The sequence below is a fragment of the Scyliorhinus torazame genome, chromosome 3 (assembly GCF_047496885.1).
Source record: "Scyliorhinus torazame isolate Kashiwa2021f chromosome 3, sScyTor2.1, whole genome shotgun sequence".
In the NCBI taxonomy this organism is placed as follows: domain Eukaryota; kingdom Metazoa; phylum Chordata; class Chondrichthyes; order Carcharhiniformes; family Scyliorhinidae; genus Scyliorhinus; species Scyliorhinus torazame.
The window spans coordinates 303,895,216-303,919,701 of NC_092709.1; the positions used below are offsets into that span (position 1 = coordinate 303,895,216).

Genomic DNA, 24,486 nt, shown 5'->3' on the forward strand with positions numbered 1-24,486 from the left:
CAGTATGATATATAGAGCCACATAATAGTGGACCTTGGGAGAAGAGTCTGAAAGGAGGCACCATTGGAGGCATCACCAATGCATAGCAGTACCTGGGATGTGTACAGAGTTATGGGTTAATGATAAATGATTTATACTTAAACATACAAGTCTCAAGACCTCTTAGTGAGTGACCAAACATAATCTTTACAACACTGCCAGTGTCCCTTAGTCCTACCAAGCAGGCCCTTGAAATCCAAGCAACTCAGTGTTTGAACTTTGAGTTTGGGGGGTTTTGAGGATCAGTCTTAGTACATTCATGTACTTGATGGGGAATTCCTAAACTCAGAAAAACAGCAAAATCTATTAACATACACAACTTGAAATGTATGGTCACATTGATCTAAATCTAATACCCTTCCCCCAAAGCTCCATGATTACGCCAATACAGCAATGAAGACAAAATCTTAGACATCCCTGCATGAAATGAATTCAATAATATGAGGGTTGGAGAGAAAGTCTTATTACCAATTCAGCTCAGATGCCACCAGATACTCAAACTTGGGGTTCATCTAACTATTACTTACCAATTCAATTTACCTTTTAATTCTTTGGACTTGGGTCTACTTGATAGATTCTCAATTTTAAAAGTGATGTGCCATGGATAAAGATGCAGACCTCAACAGTTAGGTGGCGTTTTAACAATATCACAGAATGCAGAGTAAACCAATTCCACAAAAGCACAAAGCGCTGAGGGAGTGGCGGCAGCAGTGATTTATACAGCCTGTATATACCATGTGATGCTGCCACCTCCAAATATTTTTCACAGTTCACTGAGCTGAAATAATTAAGGAGACAGCAATTGAACCACAGGAGACAGGAGGCAGAAAAAAGTGAACACAGCGAGTTGTTCCAACCTGGAATGCACGGCCTTCAAAATGTGGTGGTAGCAGATTCAATAACAACTTTTAAAATGGAAACTGGATAAAATACTTGGAAGTGAAAAAGATACTAGGCTATGGGCAAAAGATTACTAGGCTATGGGTGTGGGACTAACTGGATAGTTTTTCCAAAGAACCGGAAGAGATACACTGGGCTAAATGGTCTCCTTCTGGATTGCATCTATTCATCAAAGAGAGAACATATTCCAGGGGTATTATTGTAATTGGCACATAACACACGCAACAGCAATATTGCTTGATTTGTTTGGCGAGTTTATTGAGTGAGTCAGCTCGAGACAAGGAAAGGTACAGTTTACCTACTGTGTTAAGATAATTGATCTGAGCCAGCACGTTGACTGGCCTCAGCAGTGCTGGATTAGGAAGCAGAAAGATTCACTCTCGATTACTATCCACAGGCCCTGCATGAAGTGTTTCTTCAGTCAACAGATGAGGACAACTTAAGATGTCAGTGAATAATCAGTTATTGTACAGTTTTACAAATTAAGAATAAACTCTCGGGTGTGTTATACTGGGTGCCTGGCATCCATCCAATTGTACAGCAGCAAAAAGTCAACGCCTTCATGAGCAAAGATAAAAGGACACATGGCCTGGGGAGAAAAAAGATTAAAACTTTCCAGAAGTATTGATTTAAGTAGCACCAGAGGAGAGGTAGTCCAATGTATCACGCTTCGGTACATCCTTTCCTGCAGCTTACAAGGTAAACAACGTAATGGTACCGTGAGAACACCACCCACCAGGTACATTGTACATACTCGTGCGACTTGGCCAACGTTGTCTACCTCCTACGCTGCAGGAATGGATGTCCTGAAGCGTGGTACATTGGCAAGACCATGCAGACGCTGCGACAACGGATGAACGGCCATTGCGCGACAATCGGCAGGCAGGAATGTTCCCTTCCAGTCGGGGAACACTTCAGCAGTCAAGGGCATTCAGCCTCTGATCTTTGGGTAAGCGTTCTCCAAGGCGGCCTTCAGGACAGGCGACAACGCATAATCGCCGAGCAGAAACTTATAGCCAAGTTCCGCACATGTGAACGGCCTCAACCGGAACCTTGGATTCATGTCGCATTACATTCACCCCCCCACCATCTGGCCTGGGCTTGCGAAATCCTACCAACTGTCCTTGCTTGAGACAATTCATGCCTCTTTAATCTGTGATTATCCCTCTCTCCAGTTGCTCCATCTGGACCTGTAGACTTAATTGCCTGCAAAGACTTGCATTGGAAATATCGTCTTGCATCTTTGACTTTGTCTATATAAATGTTCCTGGAACCCACCTCGTCATTCACCCGAGGAAGGAGCAGTGCTCCGAAAGCTAGTGATTCGAAACCAACCTGTTGGGACTTTAACCTGGTGTTGTAAGACTTCTTACTATTTAAAATAGTTATGGAAAGGGACAAAACTGGTCCACGAGTGCAAGTTCTAAATTGGGGCAAGGCAAGTTTTGATGGAGTTAGATAGGAGCTTGCAAGGGTTGTTTGGAGGAGTTTTTTTGAGGACAAAGGGACCTCCGGCAAGTGGGATGCCTTTAAAAGTGAAATAGCTAGAGTTCAGGGTCTACATGTTCCGGTTAGGGTGAAGGGCAAGGCTGGCAGGAGTAGGAAACCCCGGATGACAAAACATATTGAGGTTTTGGCCAGGTAAAAAGAGGAGGCATGGCTCCAGTACAAGCAGCTGGAATCAAGGGATTCCCTGGAAGTGTACAGGGAATACAGGAGTATACTCAAGAAGGAAATTAGGAGGGCAAAAAGGGGGTATGAGGTAGCTTTGGCTGAGAGGGTTAAGGTGAATCCAAAGGGATTCTTTAAGTATGTCAAGGGAAAAAGAATAGCTCGAGAGAGAATATGACCCCTCAAGGACCAAAGTGGACACATGTGGAACTGTAGGAGATGGGTGAGGTTCTCAATGAATATTTCTCCTGTGTTTACCATGGAGAAAGAGATCCATGGAGAAAGAGATAAAGACTTGGGAACCTGGGAAGGTTAGTGGCGATATATTGGGGACAGTTTGCATTGCAGTAGAGAAGATGATGGACGTATTAAAATGTATGAAGGGGGATAAATCCTCTGGCCCTGACCAGGTATGTCCAAGAACACCGCGTGAGGCTAGAGAAAAAATTGTGGGAGTACCAGCTAAGATATTTGCATCATCATTAGCCGTGGGTGAGGTACCAGAAGACTGGATGGTAGCAAATATTGTGCCCTTATTTAAGAAGGACTACGAAGAAAAACCTGGGAATTATAGACCGGTAAGCCTAACATCTGTGGTGGGTAAGTTACTAAAGGAGATTCTGAGGGATAAGATATATGGGCATTTGGAAAGTCAGGGTTTGATTAGGAGTAGTCATCACGATTTGTGCATGGGAGATCATGCCATACAAATTTGTTGGAGTTCTTTGATGAAGTGACCAGGGAGGTTGATGGGGGCAGGGCGGTAGACTTGGTCTATATGGACTTCAGTAAGGCCTTTGATAACGTTCCACATTGTAGGCTGCTCTGGAAGTTTAGATCACATGGAATCAATCCAGCGAGAGCTGGCAAATTGGATATACAATTTGCTTGATGGTCGGAAGCAAAGGGTAATGGGCAGCATGGTAGCACAGTGGTTAGCACTGCGGCTTCACAGTGTCAGGGACCCGGGTTTGAATCCCGACTCCCCGTGTCTGCATGGGTTTCCTCGGAGTGCTCCGGTTTCCTCCCACAAGTACCGAAAGACATGCTTGTTAGGTAAATTGGACATGCTGAATTCTCCCTCAGTATACCCGAACAGGCGCCGGAGTGTGGCACTAAGGGATTTTCACAGTAACTTCACTGCAGTGTACTGTAAGCCTACTTGTGACACTAATAAAGATTATTATTATAAGGATGCTTGTCAGACTGGAAGCCTGTGACTAGTGGTGTGCCTCAGGGGTCAGTGCTGGGCCCATTGCTGTTTGTTATCTATACCAACGATTTGGATGAAAATGTGCACGGCATGATCAGTAAGTTTGCAGATGACACTAAAATAGGTGGTATTGTAGACAATGAGAAAGGTTATCAAAAATTGCAACAGGATCTTGATCAGCTGGGGAAGTGGGTCGAGAAATGGCAAATGGAGCTCAATATAGACAAGTGTAAGATGTTGCATTTTGGAAAGTCAAATCAAGGTAGGACTTTCACGTGAATGGTAGGACCTTAGGGAGTATCGTGGAACAGAGGGACCTTGGAGTTCAGGTGCACAGTTCTCTAAAGGTGGAGTCATAGGTAGATCGGGTAGTGAAGAAGACTTTTGGCATGCTGGCCTTCATTGGTCAAGGCATTGTGTGTAGAAGTTGGGAAGTTATGTTGCCTTTGTAAAGGACATTGGTGAGGCCAACCCTGGAGTATTGTTCAGTTTTGGTCGGCTTGCTATAGGAAAGATTTACAAGAATGTTGCCAGGACTCAAGGGACTGAGTTATAGGGAGAGATTGGGCAGGCTAGGACTTTTTTCTTTGGAGCGTAGGAGACTGAGGGGTGAACTTATAGAGATGTATAAGATCACGAGAGACATTGATAGGGTGAATGCATTGATAGGGTGAATGCACTCAGTCGTTTTCCCAGGGTTGGGGAATCAAGAACTAGAGGGCTTAGGTTTAAGTTAAGAGGGGAAAGAATTAAAGGGAACTTGAGGAGCAACTTCTTTTTTTTTTTACACACATGTGGAATGAATTGCCGGAGGAAATGGTTGAGGCAGGGACATTGACAACAATTAATTGGCATTTGGGCAGATACATGGATAGGAAAGGTTTCGAGGGATATGGGCCAAGTGCAGGCAAATGGGGTTAGCTTAGATGGGCATTTTGGTTGGCATGGAGCAGTTTGGGCCGAAGGACTGGTCTCCGTGCCATGGATTCTATGATTTTATTAGAGAGAAATTGCCATTCCAATTAACAATCACTAGCAAGGACAGTCAGGCTCGACAGCAATGCCATATACAATTGAGGAGACCACAGATACTGTCAAAACATCGGAACAATGTAAGCCAGAAGGTGGCCAGACCAGTGGCCAAGGAACCATTCTACAATATAGTGCTAATGTATTTAGGAAAAGGGATGGATGTAGAATCACAATATTTCATGCAAGCAGGACACATGACAAGCTGTCGGACATGGTTAACAGCTGTGACATTAGGTATAATTCTGAGTGTCTGTATATCCCAACCACACAGCTCAACTTGATTTTCTTTCCTCTCTCATTTGTATTTCATTAAAGAACTCAGTGACACAAATACGGCATGCAGAAAGGGGCTAGAGGAAGACTGCACTTTACTAACAGTCCTGTTAGTATAGCAAAGCATCAAACTTTCTCAGTCAAGTTCAAGTAAGGGCTATGAGTCAGTCTTGCTGTTTGCCTATAACACCTGTCAAATGGTTGGTTACCTGGTTTGAGAGGTATCTTTTAGGTCCAAAGCGAGGCTGCTATTCACCAGGTTTTTCAGGCAGCTGGACCCATTACTGGAGAAGCTAGTGGTGGACAAGCCCACACTCTCCATAATGAAATCCTGTATGTAGTCAGCTGATGAGAGAGAGGAGAGAGAGAAAATTAAACAGGAACTAAAGTATCCAAGTACTGTGCAATAACCCCAATTTTGTGTGTACAATCGGTATATGCCTTGAATCTGGGGCACTGACAATCAAGTCTTCACCAAGGTGCAGGACTCCAGGTTTGAAGCTAGCAAGAAACAGGGCAGCATCAATCACTTTTTTTTTTTAATTTAGAGTGCCCAATTATTTATTTTTTTCCAATTCAGGGACAATTTTGAGTGGCCAATCCACCTACCCTGCACTTCTTTGGGTTGTGGGGGTGAAACCCACGCAGACATGGGGAGAATGTGCAAACTCCACATGGACAGGGACGCAGGGCTGGGATTCGAACCCGGGTCCTCAGGGCCACAGTCCCAATGCTAAACACTGCGCCACATGCAGCCCCAAGCAGCATCAATCACGCCTTTCTTGGCGTCCCGAAATACAAGAGAATATTTTTTTTAATTGAAGTATCAGCCTTTCATCAGAATTGACAGTAATGAAGCAAAATTAATCAAAATAAAGAGGTCAGTACTTCTATTATCCGAACTTAACAGCCCTCCCACCCCATCCCCTATAACCAATTATTTTGCAGATGTAAACTACCATAAACAAAAAATGAATCACAAAGGAAACTTAAGCCTGGGGCCGGAATCTTAGACCATGCCCACAGCAAGATGGCCACGAATGGGACAGGGACCACGTAAAGGTCCATTGACCTCGGGCAGGAATTTCCAGTTGCCGAGCGGCCGTGGCCAAAGTGTCCCATTCATTAAATCAAAAGCCACGGTTAAAGTACAATCTCTAAATAGCTTACTAACTTAGAGGCTGGGGATGAGACCGTGGAGGGATTTGAAAATAAGGCTTAGAATTTCAACATCAAAGCATTGCTTGAGCGGGAATCAGCGAGCACAGGGGTGGTGGAGGAAAACAGGATTTGGTGCAAGTTGGGACATGCGCAGCAGAGTTTTAGATGGCCTCAAGTTTAGAGGGTAGAATGTAGAAGTGCATTAGAGTAGTCAGGTCCAGAGGTAACTAAAGCATGCACGAGGGTCGCAGCAGATGAGCTGAGCAGGGGCGGAGGCAGGCAATATTACAGAGATGGAAGTAGGCAGTCATAGTGACGGCACAGATTTGTGGTTAAAAGCTCATAGAATCATAGAACCCCACTTAAACCCACACCTCCACCCTATCCCTGTAACCCCACCTATCATAGCCAATCCACCTAACCTGCACATCTGTGGACTGTGGGAGGAAACCGGAGCACCCGGAGGAAACACACGCAGACATGGGGAGAACGTGCAGACTCCATACAGACAGTGGCCCAAACTGGAATCGAACTGGGACCCTGGAGCTGTGAAGCAACTGTGCTAACCACTGTGCTGCCCAGACATGACACCAAGATTACAAACAGTCTGGTTTAGCCTCAGACATTTGCCAGGAAGAGTGATGGATTTGATGGTGAGAGAGTGGAGTTGATGGTGGGGACCAAAGACAATAGCTTTAACGTTCACAATATTTAATTGGAGAAACCGTCTGCTCATCCAGTACTGCATTTAGAGGCAGGAGAGGAGTCAAGGGGTAAAGTGGTTGGTAAAGCTGTGTGTTATCAATGTAAATGTGGACACTGACATGTTTTCAGAGCAGCAGGTGGATGAGGAATAGGAGAATGATAAGAATAAATCCTCGGGGGTTCTCAGAGGTAACCATATGGAAGAGGAATGAGAAGTCTTTGATGGCAATTCACCAGAAACAATTATATTAACAATAATCCTGTTCCAAGAGTTGCCGATTGAAAATCATGCTCCACAATAAATCTAAATATAAGGAAGAACAGCTTGGTGTGATGCTATTTAAGATGAGGAAAGACAGATGCTACAACTACATTCAGCAACTTCCTCAACACTCAAGCCAAGAAAGGAATCTACACGTGCAACAGCAGTATGAAATTCTTTCATACAGCCCAACAGTGTGGTAACACTGCAAACTAAATCAATCCCTGTCCAGATTCTTTATTCAGTTTAGTCCAGTTGAATAATATTCTGCAATCAACTCACCATCAGACTTGTACTCCACAGTCTTTTGTTTCACATCCTCAATCAGTTGCATGGCGTCACGGTCTCGAGTTTCATTCTGCTCCATCAGACGAAACAAAACATCCATGGACCATGGGTTCACTTCATAGAACGGGACCTGCTGATCCCCAAAAATCTTTGCTAGCCACTTGGAAACCTAGCAATAAAATAAGAGAAAAACACAAATTTAATTGGATCAGAATGTCCGTACCATAGGCAGCACGGTGGCCCAGTGGTTAGCACTGCTGCCTATGGTGCTGAGGATCCGGGGTCGATCCCGGCCCTGGGTCACTGTCCGTGTGGACTTTGCACTTTCTCCCCGTGTCTGCATGGGTTTCACCCGCACAACCCAAAGATGTGCAGAGTAGGTGGATTGGCCACTAAATTGGAAAAAAAAATAATTGGGTACTCTAAATTTTTTTTTTTTAATTCTCTCTGCAACACCAAAAATGAACTTTGCTGGAATTACATTTTTCAACACAAGAAAAAGATGAACAAAAAAGGCTTGCAGGTCCCTCAACAGTACCAATATTATCAGAATGTAAATTATGCACATGATGATCTTCAGCCACCTTCTGACCCCACTAGACATTCATACAATTTCCTGGGAAAGATCAAACTGCAAATATTGTTCGGTGGTACAGTGGTTAGCACTGCTGCCTCACAGCACCAGGGACCCTGGTTTGATTCCAGCCTTGAGTGACTGTCTGTGTGGAGCTTGTATGTTCCCCCAGTGTGTGCGTGGGTTTCCTCCGGGTGCTCCAGTTTCCTCCCACAGTCCAAAGATGTGCAGGTTAGGTGGGGTTATGGAGATAGAGTGGGTAATGGGCGTAGGTAGGGTGCTCTTTTAGCGAGATGGTGAAGACCCGATGGGCCAAATGGTCTCCATATGAACTGTAGCGACATTATGACTATTATGCCACCTAATATTAAACAAACTCTCAACGAGTCTCTGCAGAACATGGGCTAACTTTGCATCTACACTTCCCAACAGGTATGTGAATCAGGAAGAGATTTCCACTGGTTACAATCTGTTTGCAACATCATAAATAGGCAGCAGATTCCCCCCCACCCCAACCCAAAGATGTGCAGGGTAGGTGGATTGGCCACACTAAATTGCCTGGAAAAAAATTGGGTTATCTAAATTTATAAAAAATAATAATTGCAATCTTCAGATTTTAAAAACCTGAGACTGCCAGCACTAACTGCTTTTTCTTTAAATCATAACAAATACAATAAACTGACTTTAAAATTATGGAATGGGTAGGTGCCTGTTCAGATCAACAATAAACAACATGCCCGGTCATGGAAAACCCTAATTTATTGAACAATTCCCCAGCATAGGAGGGAGTAGAAGAGAAAATGGAGATGGCAATTAGGCTCTTCCCACCTCCCCCCACGCAACACCCCCAAAGAAACAACATTGCTTCAAAAATCACAATAATAATTCAATAACTAGGGTAAATACAAGACACAAAACAAATTCTCAAAGTTATAAAATCTTCAAAAGAAATAAAAATGAGTTTGCAGTCTCTACACATGCCATTTACACATGTACACATACACATCCCCCCACAAAAATAACTGAAAAGCACCCTGCTAAAAGGCCTCTGCATCAAGTCAATTCATCAAGTTAAATTGTTTATTGTATTGTCCTCATGGTATTTATTAAGGGTTTGGGATCACATGCCATGATTTATTTTGTTTTTCCTGTTTCAGTATGACATGAAAAGTAGGAGTTACAATCAGACTGGAGCTTGTCAGGACTTGAAGTCCAGGTGTACCCAATATTTCACCAGTTCCCTGAGGGGAAAATGAAATGCACAAACAATACCAGCAATATAAACTTAACGCTTGTTTTTGTAGAAATGGAATGAGAAATTTATGGAGGGGAACGTAGCACTGAAGAAGCTAAATGTATTTCCTGCAGGGACAGAATCAGGACTCTCCCTTACTCCAGGTCATTTAGATTTTTGATGGTGCATTTTGCTCCATTCTGCTTTTGTAGCCGAAAGTGAGGAGTGGATTGCAGCAAGTGTCTTGTGAGTCTGTTATCAACAGAGCATCAGTAAATAGGAACGCCTTTCTGAACTTACACTCAAAACTGACCATTACAATTCCTCTGAAGACAGCATCAGATGGGGTGGTAGACCCTTCCTTCTAGATGGATTAGGTTCAGTGAATCTCTCCCCTACCCACACAAAGATCTTGAATCTGAAGTGCACTTCCCATATAAAATCAGAGCTTTAGCCATCCTCGGTGGTGGGCAGATTACTGGGAAAAATTCTGTTGAACAGTATAAATTGTCATTTACACAGGAATGGATTATTCTGGGACAGTCAGCAGGTATTTATTAAGGGGAGGCTACCGAACATGACTGAATTTTTGAGATAACAAGGCGGGTAGCGTGTTTGATGTCATCTGCATGGACTTTAACAAGACTTTTGCCAAGGTCTCACATGGCAGTCTGGTCAGAAAATTGAAAGCTCATGGAATCCAAGGGAAAAGTGGGCGGCACGATAGCACAGTGGTTAGCATAGTTGCTTCACAGCTCCAGGGTCCCAGGTTCGATTCCCGGTTTGGGACACTGTCTGCACATTCTCCTCGTGTCTGCGTGGGTTTCCTCCGGGTGCTCCAGTTTCCTCCCACAGTCCAAAGATGAGCAGGTTAGGTGGATTGGCCATGCTAAATTGCCATTAGTGTCCAAAAAGGTTAGGTGGGATTACTGGGTTAAAGGGATAGGGTGGAGACGTGGGCTTAAGTAGGACGCTCTTTCCAAGGGCCGATGCAGACTTGATGAGCCAAATGGCCTCCTTCTGCACTGTAAGTTGGATGCAAAATTGTCTCAGTACCAGGAAGCAAAGGGTTAGAGTCAAATGGTGATTTGGTGACTGGAAGACTGCTTCGTATCCCTAGTTATCCTTGAACTGAGTGGCTTTCTTAAGCCATTTGAAAGAGCAGTTGGGAGTAAACCACATTGCAGTGAATCTGGAGTCACATGTGGGCCACAGTAGGACAGCAGGTAAGGACGGCAGATTTCCGTACTTTAGTTAACAAAAATTTCATGGTGACTATTACTGAGGCATGGGGCGGTATTCTCCCCCCCCCCCCACACCGAGTGGGAGAATCGCCGGGGCACCGCGTGAGTCACGCCACGCCGCCCCAACACCCGCACGCGATTCACCCACCCCCCCCCAAACCAGCGGCGCGAGAATCACCGCTCGCCGGCCCAGATGGGCCGAGCGGCTGGCGAAAAACCTGACAGTCCCGCCGGCGCCGTCCACACCTGGTCGCTGCCAGCGGGAACTGTGCGGGAAGCAGCCTGTGTGGGGGGGGGGCCTCCGATTGGGTCTGGCCTGCGATCGGGGCCCACCGATCGGCGGGCCTGCCTCTCTAAAGGAGGACCTCCTTTCCTCCGCCGCCCCGCAAGATCCATCCGCCATCTTCTTGCGGGGCAGCCTCAGGGAGGACGGCAACCGCGCATGCATGGGTGACATCATTTACGCGACGCCGGCCGCATCATTTACGTGGCGCCAAGGCCCAGCGCGCGTAAAAGACACGACCCCGCTCCTAGCCCCCCGGGGGCGGGAGAATAGGGGGCTGGGAGCGGGCTCCAACACCGGAATGAAACACTGCGGTTTTCACTCCGGCGTCGGGACTTTGTCTCCCTTTGGGAGAATCGCGCCATAAATTTTTAATTCTAGGTTTTCACCATCTGCAGTGATGGGATTTGAATCCATGGGGAGGACAAGCAAGGCAAGGGCATAGACAATAAACCATAGGATACGGAGATATGCGGAAGAATAGAAGGACCTTAGAATAAATGTCCAGAGATCCAGAAGGTAGCAGGACTGGTAAAGAGGTGATTAGGGAGGTGTACAGAATAGTCTTTTTGAGTTGAGGATTAGAATACAAAAGCAGGGAGATTACTCTAGAACTGCATAGTATCATGTGTAATCTAGTCACCATATTACAGAAAGGATGTGCTCGATCACATTGGAGGTGGTAGAGAGAAAATTTAATGTGGTCATGAATGGAGATTGTTAGATGCAAGGAAAGATTGAATAGATATTTTTATTCATTTACAGGATGTGGGCATCGCTGGCTAGAGCAGCATTTATTGCCCATCCATTGTTGCCTTTCAAAAAGTGGCGAGCTACCTTCTTTTCATAGAATTTACAGTGCAGAAGGAGGCCATTCGGCCCATCGAGTCTGCACCGGTTCTTGGAAAGAGCACCCTACCCAAGCCCACACCCCCACCCTATCCCCATAACCCAGTAACCCCACGCAACACTAAGGGCAATTTGGACACTAAGGGCAATTTAGAATGGCCAATCCACCTAACCTGCACATCTTTGGACTGTGGGAGGAAACCGGAGCACCCGGAGGAAACCCATGCAGACACGGGGAGAACGTGCAGACTCCGCACAAACAGTGACCCAGCGGGGAATTGAACCTGGGACCCTGGAGCTGTGCAGCAATTGTGCTAACCACTATGCTACCGTGCTGCCCCTGAACAGCTGCAGTCCCTGAGTGCAGGTACAGTGCTGTTTTGTTATTTTTTATTTGTTCTTGGGATGTGGGCTGGGCCAGCATTTGTTGCCCATCCCTAGTTGCCCTTGAATTGAGTGGCTTACTTGGCCATTTCAAAGGGGAGCAGTTAACAGTCAACCGCATCACTATGTGGGTCTGCAGTCACATGCAGGGAAGGCCCTCCCTGAACCAGGTGGGTTTTTACGACAATCGGCAATGGTTTCAGGATCATTAGACTCTTAATTCCAGATTTTTAAAAATTGAATTCAAATTTCACCATCTGCCATGGTGGAGTTCGAACCCAGGACCCCAGATCATTACCCTGGGTGACTGGATTACTAGTTCCATGACAATACCACTACGCCACCGCCTCCCCAGAACTTTGACCCAGCGACAGTGAAGGAATGGCGATATATTTCCAAGTCAGGATGGTGAGTGACTTGGAGGGGAATCTCCAGGTGTGTTGTTCCTTTATGTCTGCTGCCCCCGTCCTTCGAGATGTTAGTGGTCGTGAGTTTGGAAAGTGCTGTCTAAGAAACCTTGGTGAGTTCCTGCAGTGCATATTGTAAAAGGTATACAAGGCTGTTTCTATTCATTGGTGGCAGAGGGATTCAAACTTTGTGGAAGGGGTAACAATCAAGAGGGCTGCTTTGTCCTGGATGATATCAAGCTGAACTCATCCAGACACTGCTGACTTGTGCTTTGTAGATGGTGAACAGGCTTTGGGGAGTCAGGAAGTTAGTCACTCACCGCAGGATTCCTTTGACCTACTCTGGTAGCCAGAGTATTTATATGGCTAGTCCAGTTTCTGGTCAATGGTAACCCCTGGGATGTTGATAGTGTGGAATTCAACGATGGTAATGCCATTGAATGTCAAGGGCAATGGTTATATCCTCTCTTGTGCCTGGCACTTGTGTGGCGTGAATGTTACTTGCCATTTTTTAACCCATTCCTGGATATTGCCCTGGTCTTGCTGCATTTGAACATGAACTGCTTTAGTATCAGAGGACGAATGTCGGTTTGGGCTTTCTTTCCATAGAGGCAGAGAGAAAATTTAATCACGGTAGATAAAATTATGAAGGGCCTAGACAAAGTTGTTGTTTTTTTTTAAATAAATTTAGAGTACCCAATTATTTTTTTTCCAATTAAGGGGCAATTTGGCATGGCCAATGCATCTACTTTGCGCATCTTTGGGTTGTGGGGGTGAAACCCACGCAAACACGGGAACGATGTGCAAACTCCACACGGCCAGTGACCCAGGGCCGGGATCGAACCTGGGACCTCAGAGCCGTGAGGCAGCAATGCTAACCACTGCGCCACTGTGCTGCCCGGGCCTAGACAAAGTTGACAGGAAAGAGCCTTTTCCATTTGCAGAAAGATCAATAAATGGAGGTAAAGATATATGATGCCATTTATAGAACTTCTTCCATGTAGTTTCCAACCCCATCAAATCATTTCAATTAGTCTTTCAATTTATTACATAAAACGGCTACCAGGTTCACTTAATTTAAAAGTAACCAGAAGCTTAACAGGGCAACTACATAGATACTGTGTGACAAGAGGTCAGAAGCTTGGTGTTCTATGACCTCATATGAATTAGGAAAGCATTAGGCCATTCAATAAGATCATGGCTGAGCTTATTCTAGCCACATTCCTACATGCCCTGGTACCTTTAACTCCCTTGTTAGTCGAGAATCCCAACAGGGAAAATTAATGTCCAAAGATCACTGAAGACTAACAGGCAGGTGCAGCAAGCTATTATAAAGGCGAATGGAATGTTAGCCTTTACCGCAGAGGATTTGAGTACAGGGGTAGTGAAGTCTCACTTCAATTGTATGGAACCTTGATTAGACTGCACTTGGGGAGTACTATGTGCAGTTTTGGGTTCCTTACCTCAGGATATTATTGCCGTACCAGCCTCTCGGAACAGGCGCCGGAATGTGGCGACGAGGGGCTTTTCACAGTAACTTCATTTGAAGCCTACTTGTGACAATAAGCAATTTTCATTTCATTTCATTAGGAAGTGCAACAAATGTTCACCAGACTTGTTCCAGGGATGGCAGGACTATCTTATGAAGAGAAATTGGGCAAACTGGGCCTGTATTCTCCAGAGTTTAAAAGAATGAGAGGTGATCTCACTGAAATCTACAAAATACTTAAAAGGAATAGACAGGGTAGATGCAGGTAAGATGTTTCTCTTAGTTGCAGAGTTTAGAACCAGGGGGCACACTTTCGAAATAAGGGGGAATCCACTTAGGACCAAGGTGAGGAGAAATTTCTTTACAGGAGGTTGTGAATCTTTGAATTTTCTACCCCAGAGGAGCAGTGAAGCTCAGTTATTGAGTAAAAATAAAGCAGCGATTGATAGATTTCTGATTAACATAAAGGGTTATGAGGATAGTGTGTAAAAGACATTGAAGTGTCCGATCAGCCATGGTCATATTGAATGGTGGAACAGCCTTTACTGGGTGAACGGTGAAGCAGGCTCAACAGGCGTAACAGCCTACTCCTGTTTCTATGTTCCTAAATTAACTGCTTATCTCGTTGGCAGGCTCACTCCATTGTATTTGGCATTTGGGCAGTAGAGTTCCATACAAAGTTTTGGTTAGGGACATCAATATATCTATCATATTATGAGACAAATATGCTAAATACTACAGACTTAATCTGATGTCAAATGAATATTTCCAATTTCTTCTTTTTAACAATAATCTTTATTGTCACAAGTAGGCTCACATTAACACTGCAATGAAGTTACTGTGAAAAGTCCCTAGTCGCCACACTCCGGTGCCTGTTCGGGTACACGGAGGAAGAATTCAGAATGTATAATTCACTTAACAGCACATCTTTCTGGACTTGTGGGAAGAAACCCATGCAGACACAGGGAGAACATGCAGACTCCATACAGACAGTGACCCAAGTCGGGAATCGAACCTGGGACCCTGTGCTGTGAAGCAACAGTGCTAACCACTGTGCTACCATGCCGCTCACTTAAATAATCAGATGAGTTAAAAGAAATGGAAATGGATGAAAGCTCAGTCAAGATCTATCTGTAATAGATTCTATCTATTTTGTAATGTTGTGTATTAGTATTTATATCTTGTTAAACTTTAAGCCCTTTTTATTTAGCACTTGAAAAGTGCAATTACCATTTTCCAGTATGTTAAAGTGCCATACATTTAGGCCTCGACATTTACTGGAGTGGCATTTCCAAGCAATGACAGAGTTCTGAATGTTACGGAGGCTGAGTTTTCTGATGTTGCCACTGTAGACGATGCACAAGTGACTGCTTCAAAAACAGTGCAGGGTAAATAGGAGGAACTAGTGACTCAAATCTGCACGATCAAGCTGTGTAAAGTGCCTTGCCTCAAGTTATTAAAGCTGGAGAAGTTAGCACAGCTGCCTCACGGCACCAAGGTCCCAGGTTCGATCCCGGCTCTGGGTCACTGTCCGTGTGGACTTTGCACATTCTCCCCGTGTTTGCGTGGGTTTCGCCCCCACATCTCAAAAGATGTGCAGGCTAGGATGGATTGGTCACGCTAAATTGCCCCTTAATTGGAAAAAATGAATTGGGTACTCTAAATTTTTTTTAAAAATTAAAGCTGGAGACGTAAATGGTTAGTGTTGTCTGAAACCTATTTCACATTCTACAAGTCAAAAGCGTGACGGAAATCTCTGCACATGGATGAGTACAACTCCAAAACGCTCGACACCAGTCAGGACAAAGCAGCCCACCCCAATATGCACCCCGTGCTCCATCTTAAGACAGTCACTCCCTCCATAGGGATTCTGCAATGTGTATCATCTACAAGATGTGCTACAACAATTCACTGGGGCTCCTTCAACAGCACCCTAAAGCTATAGGGGCATGGGCAGCAAATGCACAGGGACACCAACAGGTTATCCTCCAAACCACACACCATCCTGACTTGGAACAACACTATCATTCTTTCATTATAACGGTCAGAATCCAACAGAACATCCTCCAAACCCCCAGAGCAGCTCTGCTGCAGACACGCCCGGGGGGGGGGTGGGGGGGTGAGGGTCGGATGTGACTGACAGCTGCGCCGTCCAATTGCTTCACGCGCCATCCGTGTAATCCTCACGCACCACCAATCCGGTAGAGGCAGGTAGGCGGGACATCCCCTCACCAAATCGCCAGCAGAAATGTCTCAACAGTTTTTTTTTAAATTGGATTTTAACTTTAAATGTTAAAAAATGTGACGTTTAGAAGTTTTCATGGAAGCATTCAGTACCTTTGCGGTCCTGGAATCCATTTGTAGTCTTTCTTTAAAAATTACGAACACCCGTTTTAACGGTTGGAAACGCTCGCGGTTTTTCGCGCCATCCTTTTGGGCCCAGTTACCCAGGCGCCCCGGCCTTGCCCCGCCCCAACCCGTGACGTCACCCACAGAAGCTGAGGTTCAGTCTGAGGCCAGCAGCGAAATATACACCTTCCTCCATTGTCTTGCTGTTGTCGTGTGCCCCTTCCTCACATTTTGTAAAATATAATAGATCTTGGAAATTTTAAACAAAGGCAAAAACAATACCGGAACTGGGCATCGGTCTTGATGGGGAATTTTCTTTTATTCAGCTTTTGTTGCCCATTCCTTTTTTCTTAAAAATTCCAATTAATGGGTAATTTAGCGTGGCCAATCCACTGCACATCTTTGGGTTGTGGGGGTGAGACCCACACACACATGGGGAGAATGTGCAAACTCCACATGGACAGTAACCCGGGATCGAACCTGGGTCCTCGGCTCGTGAGGGAGCAGAGTTTGTTGCCCATTCCTAGTTGTCCTTCAAAGAGCAGTTGGAGCATCAACCATCGTTCTGTGGGTCTGGGTCACATGTCGGCCAAACTGAGCAATGGTTGATAATTTCCTTCCCTAAAAAGGACTTCAGCTTGTGAGCCAGTGATGAATAGGACAAGGGCAAAGAAAGGACTGTGATAGGGTGGAAGATAGGAGAGGTTGGACAATGGAAGATTTAGTCATGCCAGGCCAAAGAGAATGGTGACGGGGCAGGAAAAGAAACCAAAGATGCTCTGTTGAAAGGCTATTGATCTGAAAGGTTACCTCTGTTTTTCTCTCTTCACAGATGCTGCCTGGCCTGCTGAGTATTTCCAATGTTCTCTTTTTTAGTAAACAAAAGATGTGTTTCGAGTAACGATGTGTGCTGCTGTCTGGAAGCAAAAATCAGCATAAAACCAAAACATGCAATGAAAAGGGAACAAAATGGAGGGATAGAGTTACATAACCAGCAGCAGAATTGTACTCAACCACAATCAGTAACCTCGTGACCCAGCATATCTCCCACTCTTTCGTTATCAGCAGGCCTGAGGATCAACCCTGGTTCAATGAAAAGTGCAAGAAGGGGTGACCAGAGCAACACCAGGCTACCTAAAAATGATGTAGAGATGCCGACGTTGGACTGCAGTGGGCACAGTAAGACATCTTACAACACCAGGTTAAAGTCCAACTGGTTTGTTTCAAATCATTAGCTTTCGGTGCACAGCTCCTTCACTATGACTCACCTGGACCTAACAAGTGGCAAGTAATATTTGCACCATGAAGTGCCAGGTAATGACCATCTGCAACACTAGTTAATGTAATCATGGCTGATCTTCTGCCTTGAATTCATATTCCCACTGCTCCCCACAGTGGCACAGTGGGGGATGGCATGGGGGCACAGTGGTTAGCACTGCTGCCTCACAGCGTCAGGGACCCAGGTTCAATTCCGGCTTTGGATGACTGACTTGTGGACCTTTCACTTTCTCCCCTTTCTGCGTGGGTTTTTTCTGGGTGCTCTGGTTTCCTCCCACAATTCAAAGATGTGCAGTTTAGGTGGATAGGCCATGCTAAATTGCCCCTTAGCGTCCAAAGATATGCCGGTTAGGTGGTGCTGTGGGTTGCGGGCATAGGGCAGGGTAATGGCCCTAGGTAGGGGGTGCTCTTTCAGAGGGTCGATGCAGACTCGATGGGCCAAATCTATGGTTAATATCTCCCTGTCCATCACAGTCTTCAACATATTTAATGATAGAGCATCCACAAACCTCGAGGGTGGGGAATTCCAAAAGGTTCACAACCCTCTGAGTGAAGACATTTCTTATCTCAGTCTGAAATGATGCACCTCTTATCCAGAGGCTGTGATCCAGATTTCCCAGCCAGGGACACAGCCTCTCAATGTCTATCCTATCAAACCCTTACGTGGAGAGACCAGAGAAGTTGGGATTGTTCTCATTTGAGCAGAGAAGGCTCAATGGAGATTGAGTAGAGGTGTTGAAATCTATGTGGGGTGTTGATAGATGGCAAGAAACCTTCCTCTGGCAAGAGGGTCGGTAACTGGCAGAAGGTACGTGGGGAAAGAGAGGGCCTAATTGGATAGCTGTTTCAAAGAGCAGGCAGTGGTATGATGGACCAAATGGCCTCCTATGTTACATGATTCTATATTCCATTTGGAAATAGGCTATTGGCTTCACCCTGTACTGTTGCCAATTACTTCTCCGTAGAGCAAATTATCTAACCCAGACCCTGTTTCCATATATTTTTGGACTGGTTATAGCTCAGTGGGCTAGCAGCTGGTTTGTGATGCAGAACAAGGCCAGCAGCGCAGGTTCAATTCCCGTACCAGCTTACCCGAACAAGCGCCGGAATGTGGCGACTAGGGGCTTTTCACAGTAACTTCATACTTGTGACAATAAAAGGTTATTATTATCTTTATCCAATAGCTTTCTTCCAAGCCTCCAATCTAATCTCAAATGTTGACATAGCTTCTTCCTCAATCATTAACCGTGGATGGTCATTTCACAACTCACAGTAAATATATTCCTGTCACTTCATGTTCTGAATGACACATTAACCTTGTAATTATGACCTCTCATCAGTTGTAAGCAGTCTGTTCCTATCTATCCTGATCCATTGTTTTAAACACTCCTTCCATTCACAGCATAATTACCGCTATTGTTTTTTTATCACCTCAGATCTTCTAACATTAAATTCCAACTGTCATATTTAAGTCCATTCCCCCATCTTATCAACAACCGTTTGCTGTTTCCTTTGGTCTTCTAATTATTTAATCTGATGCTAACACCCTCACCCATGCCTTTGTTCCCTGCAGACTCAATCTGCTGCTCGACCAAACACAATCCAGCCTGGCCTGCTACATTCTGCCCTCCCTAAACCTTCCTTTTAAATTTAGATTACCCAATTCTTTTTTTCCAATTAAGGGGCAATTAATGGGGGCTGGTTTAGCTCAGTGGGCTAGATAGCTGGTTTGTGATGCAAAACAAGGCCAGCAACGGGGGTTCAATTCCCGTACCAGCTTCTGTGTGCACAACCAGATGACGGAGTGTGGCGACTAGGGGCTTTTCACAGTAACTTCATTGCAGTGTTCATGTAAGCCTACTTGTGACAATAAAGGTTATTTTGTTTTTAGCGCCGCCAATTCACCTACATTCTTTGAGTTGTAGGAGAGAGGCCCATACAGACACAGGGAGAATGTGCAAACTCCACACGGACAGTGACCAGGGGCCGGGATCGAACTCTAGTCCTCGGTGTTAACCACTGAGCCACCGTCCCACCCCTGCCGTCCGTACACTTGAGGCCATCCAAAACAATGCCACATGTGTCCTTACTCACACCGAGCCAGGTTCACCTATCAGTCCCTGCTCACAGACCTATATAGGCTCCTGCTTTAGCAATACCTCAATTTTAAAGTTCTGACCCTTGTTTTCAAATGTTACCAATGTCTCAACCCTCCACACCACTGAAATCTCCACCAGCCCCAACCCTCTGAGATTATGGGGAGGCCGTGGCACTGGACCAGTAGTCCAGAGACCCAGACCAATGCCCTGGGTTCGAATCCCACCATGGAATTTGAATTCAATCAAAAATTTGATGACTGTGGGCGGCACGGTGGCGCAGTGGTTAGCACTGCTGCCTCACGGTGCCGAGGTCCCAGGTTCGATCCCGGCTCTGAATAACTGTCCGTGTGGAGTTTGCACATTCTCCCCATGTTTGCATGGGTTTCGCACCCAAAACTCAAAGATGTGCAGGGTAGGTGGATTGGCCACACTAAATTGTCCCATAATTGGAAAAGATGAATTGGGTACCCTAAATTTATATTTTTAAAAATCTGATGCTCGTGAAACCATTTTGATTGTCATAGAAAACCATTTGGTTCGCTCATGACTCTTTAGTGAAGGAAATACTCCACTGAGAAGGAAATTCTCTACTGAGTAGGGCTGCACTCCAATGCCTGTGTCTATGTATTTACATTGTGTTTTTATGTTTGTCCTATTTTTTTTTCCTGTGTGGAATGATCTGTCTGGACTGTACGCAGAACAATACTTTTCACTGTACCTCATACATGTGACAATATAGCCAAATACAATACAAAAATCCGCCATCCTTATCTGGTCTGGCCTACATCTAGCTTCAGACCCACAGCAATGTGGCTGATTCTTAACTGCCGTCAGAAATGGCTGAGCAAGTCACTCAGTTGTATCAAAACAGTAAAAAGTCAATGAAACCAGAAATGACAATGGTGAATTCAGTCCTGTCAACACTTTAAGTCCCTCTCACTAACATCTGGGGCCTTGTGCCAAAATTGGGAGAGCTGCCTCACCACAAACTAGCCAAGCAACAACCTGACATAGTCATACTCGCGAAATCATACCTTACAGATAATGTCCCAGACATCACCATTCCTGGGATTGACCTGTACCACTGGCAGCACAGACTGAGCTGGCTGAATCCTAAAGGACATAGCTGCTAGACTGGGACTGTGGCAAGTGATGAGGGAACCAACAAGGGGAAAAACATACTTTTTAAAATAAATATTTTCATTAAAGTTTACATTTTTACACTGTACAAGAGATGGATGAAACGGTTATTATTTACAATTTACACGTTATTCCTTTTCGGTATCCCCCCTCCACCCCCCCCACCCCCCCCCACTTTGTTCTCCCCCTCCTTCCTGCCCCCCCCCCTCTTTTCAACTGTCTCCAGGTCCTATCTTAGGCCCTACCCTTCACCGTAGATGTTTTTTAAAAATAAATTTAGAGTACCTAAATTTCTTTTCCAATTAAGGGACAATTTAGCGTGGCCAATCCACGTACCCGGCACATCTTTGGGTTCTCTGGATGAACCCACGCAGACATGGGACAATGTGCAAATACCACACGGACAGTGACCCGGGGCCGGGATCGAACAGTGCTAACCACTGCGCCACCACGCTGCCCAGATGGATTGTTTTGTCATTTGTTTTGTTCTTTAGCTTTGTGAGGGGTCCAGAGCAGCATGGTGGCGCAGTAGATGTGCAAGCTTGGTGGATTGGGGCAGCACAGTGGCGCAGTGGTTAGCATTGTTGCCTCAAGGCGCCGAGGTCACAGATTCGATCCTGGCTCTGGGACACTGTCCGTGTGGAGTTTGTACATTCTCCCTGTATTTGCGTGGGTTTCGTCCCCACAACCCAAAGATGTGCAGGGTAGGTGGATTGGTCACGCTAAATTGCCCTTAATTGGATAAAAGAATTGGGTGCTCTAAATTTATCTTTTTTAAATACATTTTTTTTAAATGTAAGTTAATTTTTTTTAAAAACTTTGTGAGGTGCCCTCTGGTCCTCATGTCGGTCTCTCCCTGGGTTCTCTCCTGGTGTTTCCTTGGGCTCTCCCACTGTTGCCCTTCCCCCTTTGTCTTTCTGTAGCCCTTGTGGTTCCCATGCATCCCCCCCCCCATGTTCTATCCATTGTTGGCTTTTCAAACAGGACTTGGAACAGGCTGATGATTGGCCCCTACGCTTTGTGGAAGCCCTCGTCCGACCCTCAGATGGAGACCCATCTTCTCCAGGTGGAGAAATTCCGATATGTCTGCCATCCAGCCTGCAGCTGTGGGTGGTGCTGCTGCTCGCCAGCTGAGCAGGATTCTCTGACTGCCGATTAGGGAAGCAAATGCAAGTGTGTTGGTGTTCTTCCCCATATGTAGTTCTGGCTGGTCCGATACCCCGATGAGTGCCACTCTTGGGCACGGCTCCACCCTCACCCCCACAACCTTGGATTGGGCATCCATGAGGCGCTGTGGGCCATCAGCAGCAGCAGTATTGTATTCAACCACAATGGCCCAGCAAATCCCCCACTTTACCATTACCACCAAGCCAGGGGATCAATCTGGTTCAATGAAGAATGCAGGAGAGCATGCCAGGAGCAAGATCAGGCATACTGAAAAATGAGATGTCAACCTACTAAAGCTACAACACAGGACTACTTGTGTGCCAAACAGCATAAGCAGCAAGTAATAGCCAGAACTAAGCAATTGCACAACAAACGCATCGAATCTAAGCTGTGTAGTCCTGCCACATCCAGCCGTGAATGGTGGTGGACAATTAAACAACTCGCTGGAGCAGGAGGCTCCACAAATACCCCCATCCTCAATGATGGAGGAGCCCAGCACGTATGTGCAAAAGACAAGGCTGAGGCATTCGCAACAATCTTCAGCCAGAGGTGCCGAGTGGATGATGCACCTCGGTCTCCTCCGGAGGTCCCCAGCATCACAGATGTCAGTCTTCAGTCGCAATTCTCTCCACGTGATATCAAGAAACGACAGAAGGTACTGGATACTGCAAAGGCTATGGGCCCTGACAATATCCCGGCAATAGTACTGAAGATTTGTACTCCAGAACTCGTTGCGCCCCTAGCTAAGCTCGCCCAGTACAGCTACAACACTGGGAACTACCCGGCAATGTGGAACATTGCCCAGGTGTGTCCTGAACACAAGAAACAGGACAAACCCAACACAGCCAATTACCACCCTATCAGTCTACTCTTCATCATCAGCAAAGTGATGGAAGGAGGCATCAACAGTGTTATCAAGTGGCACTTACTCAGCAATAACCTGCTCACGGACACCAGTTTGGATTCAGCCAGGGTCACTCAGCTCCTGACCTCATTACAGGCTTGGTTCAAACATGGACAAACGAGCTGAATGCCAGTGGTGAGGTGAGAGTGATTGCCCTTGACATCAAGGCAGCATTTGACCGAGTATGGCATCAAGGAGCCCTAGATAAATTGGAGTCAATGGGAATCGGGGGGAAAACCCTGCGCTGGTTAGAGTCATACCTGGCACAAAGGAAGATGGTTGTGGTGGTTGGAGGTCAATCATCTCAACTCGACATCACTTCAGGTGTTCTTCAGGATAGTGTCCTAGGTCCAACGATCTTCAGCTGCTTCATCAGTGACCTCCCTTCCATCATAAGGTCAGAAATGGGGATGACATCACCATGGTTCAACATCATTCGCCACTCCTGAGATAATGAAGCAGTACATGTCCAAATGCAGCAACACCTGGACATTATCCTGGCTTGGGCTGACAAGTGGCAAGTTACATTCGCGCCACACAAGTGGCAGGCATCTCCTACAAGAGAGAATCTAACCACCACCACTTGAGATTCAATGGCATTGCCATCGCTGAATCCCCTACAATCAACATCCTGGGGGTTACCATTGATCAGAAACTGAACTGGACTAGTCACATTAATACGTGGCTACCAGGACAGGTCAAAGGCTAGGAATCCTATGGTGAGTAACTCACCTCCTGACCCCCCCAAAGCCAGTCCACCATCTACAAGGCACAAGTCAGGAGTGTAATGGAATACTCTCCACTTGCCTGGATGAGTGCAGCTCCAACAACACTTAAGAAGTTCAACACCATCCACGACAAAGCAGCCCGCTTGATTGCTCCCCCTTCCACAAATATTCAAACCCTCCACCACCGCCAAACAGTGGCAGCCGTGTATACCACCTACAAGATGCACTGCAGTAACTCACCAAAGTTCCTTCGACAACACCTTACAAACCCACGACCATAACCATCTAGAAGGACAAGAGCAACAGGTACCTGGGAACCCTACCACCTGGAGGTTCCCCTCCTAAGTCACTCATCACCCTGACTTGGAAATCTAGCGCCATTTCTTCACTGTCACTGGGGCAAAATCCTGGAAGTCCCTTCCTAACAGCACATTGGGTGTGCCTACACCTCAAGGACTGCAGCGGTTCAAGAAGGCAACTCACCACCACTTTCTGAAGGGCAAATAGGAATGGGCAATACATGCTGGCTGAACCAGCGACACCCACATCCCGTAAATGATATATTTTTTTTAACTCAGAGAAGAGTAAAAATAATACAGTAATAATAGTTGGAGGTTTCAACTTCTCTAATATTAAATGGGATAGGCAAAATGCCAAAGGACGAGAGAAGGCAGAATTCATAAAGTGAATCCAGGAGATATTTCTGAGCCAGCACAGTCCTACAATAGAAGGGGCAAGTGGTAGAGGTGTCAATGGAGGGGCATTTCGGTCACAGTGGCCATAACTTGGCAAAATTGAAGGTAAGTATGGAAC

The 24,486-nt window shown here is 45.7% G+C and overlaps 1 protein-coding gene across 1 annotated transcript in view; it reads right to left on the bottom strand.

The window, feature by feature from the left end:
* Positions 1 to 16,474, bottom strand: part of haus1 (HAUS augmin-like complex, subunit 1) — a 57,304-nt gene extending 40,830 nt beyond the window's left edge. The window contains exons 1-3 of the mRNA XM_072497486.1: positions 16,346 to 16,474; positions 7,539 to 7,713; positions 5,338 to 5,473 (exon numbers count right to left, since the gene is read on the bottom strand). Of these exons, the coding sequence (XP_072353587.1) occupies positions 5,338 to 5,473; positions 7,539 to 7,713; positions 16,346 to 16,366 (332 nt within the window). The 5' untranslated portion in view covers positions 16,367 to 16,474. The remainder of the gene's footprint in view (positions 1 to 5,337; positions 5,474 to 7,538; positions 7,714 to 16,345) is intronic.
* Between the last annotated feature and the right edge of the window lie 8,012 nt (positions 16,475 to 24,486).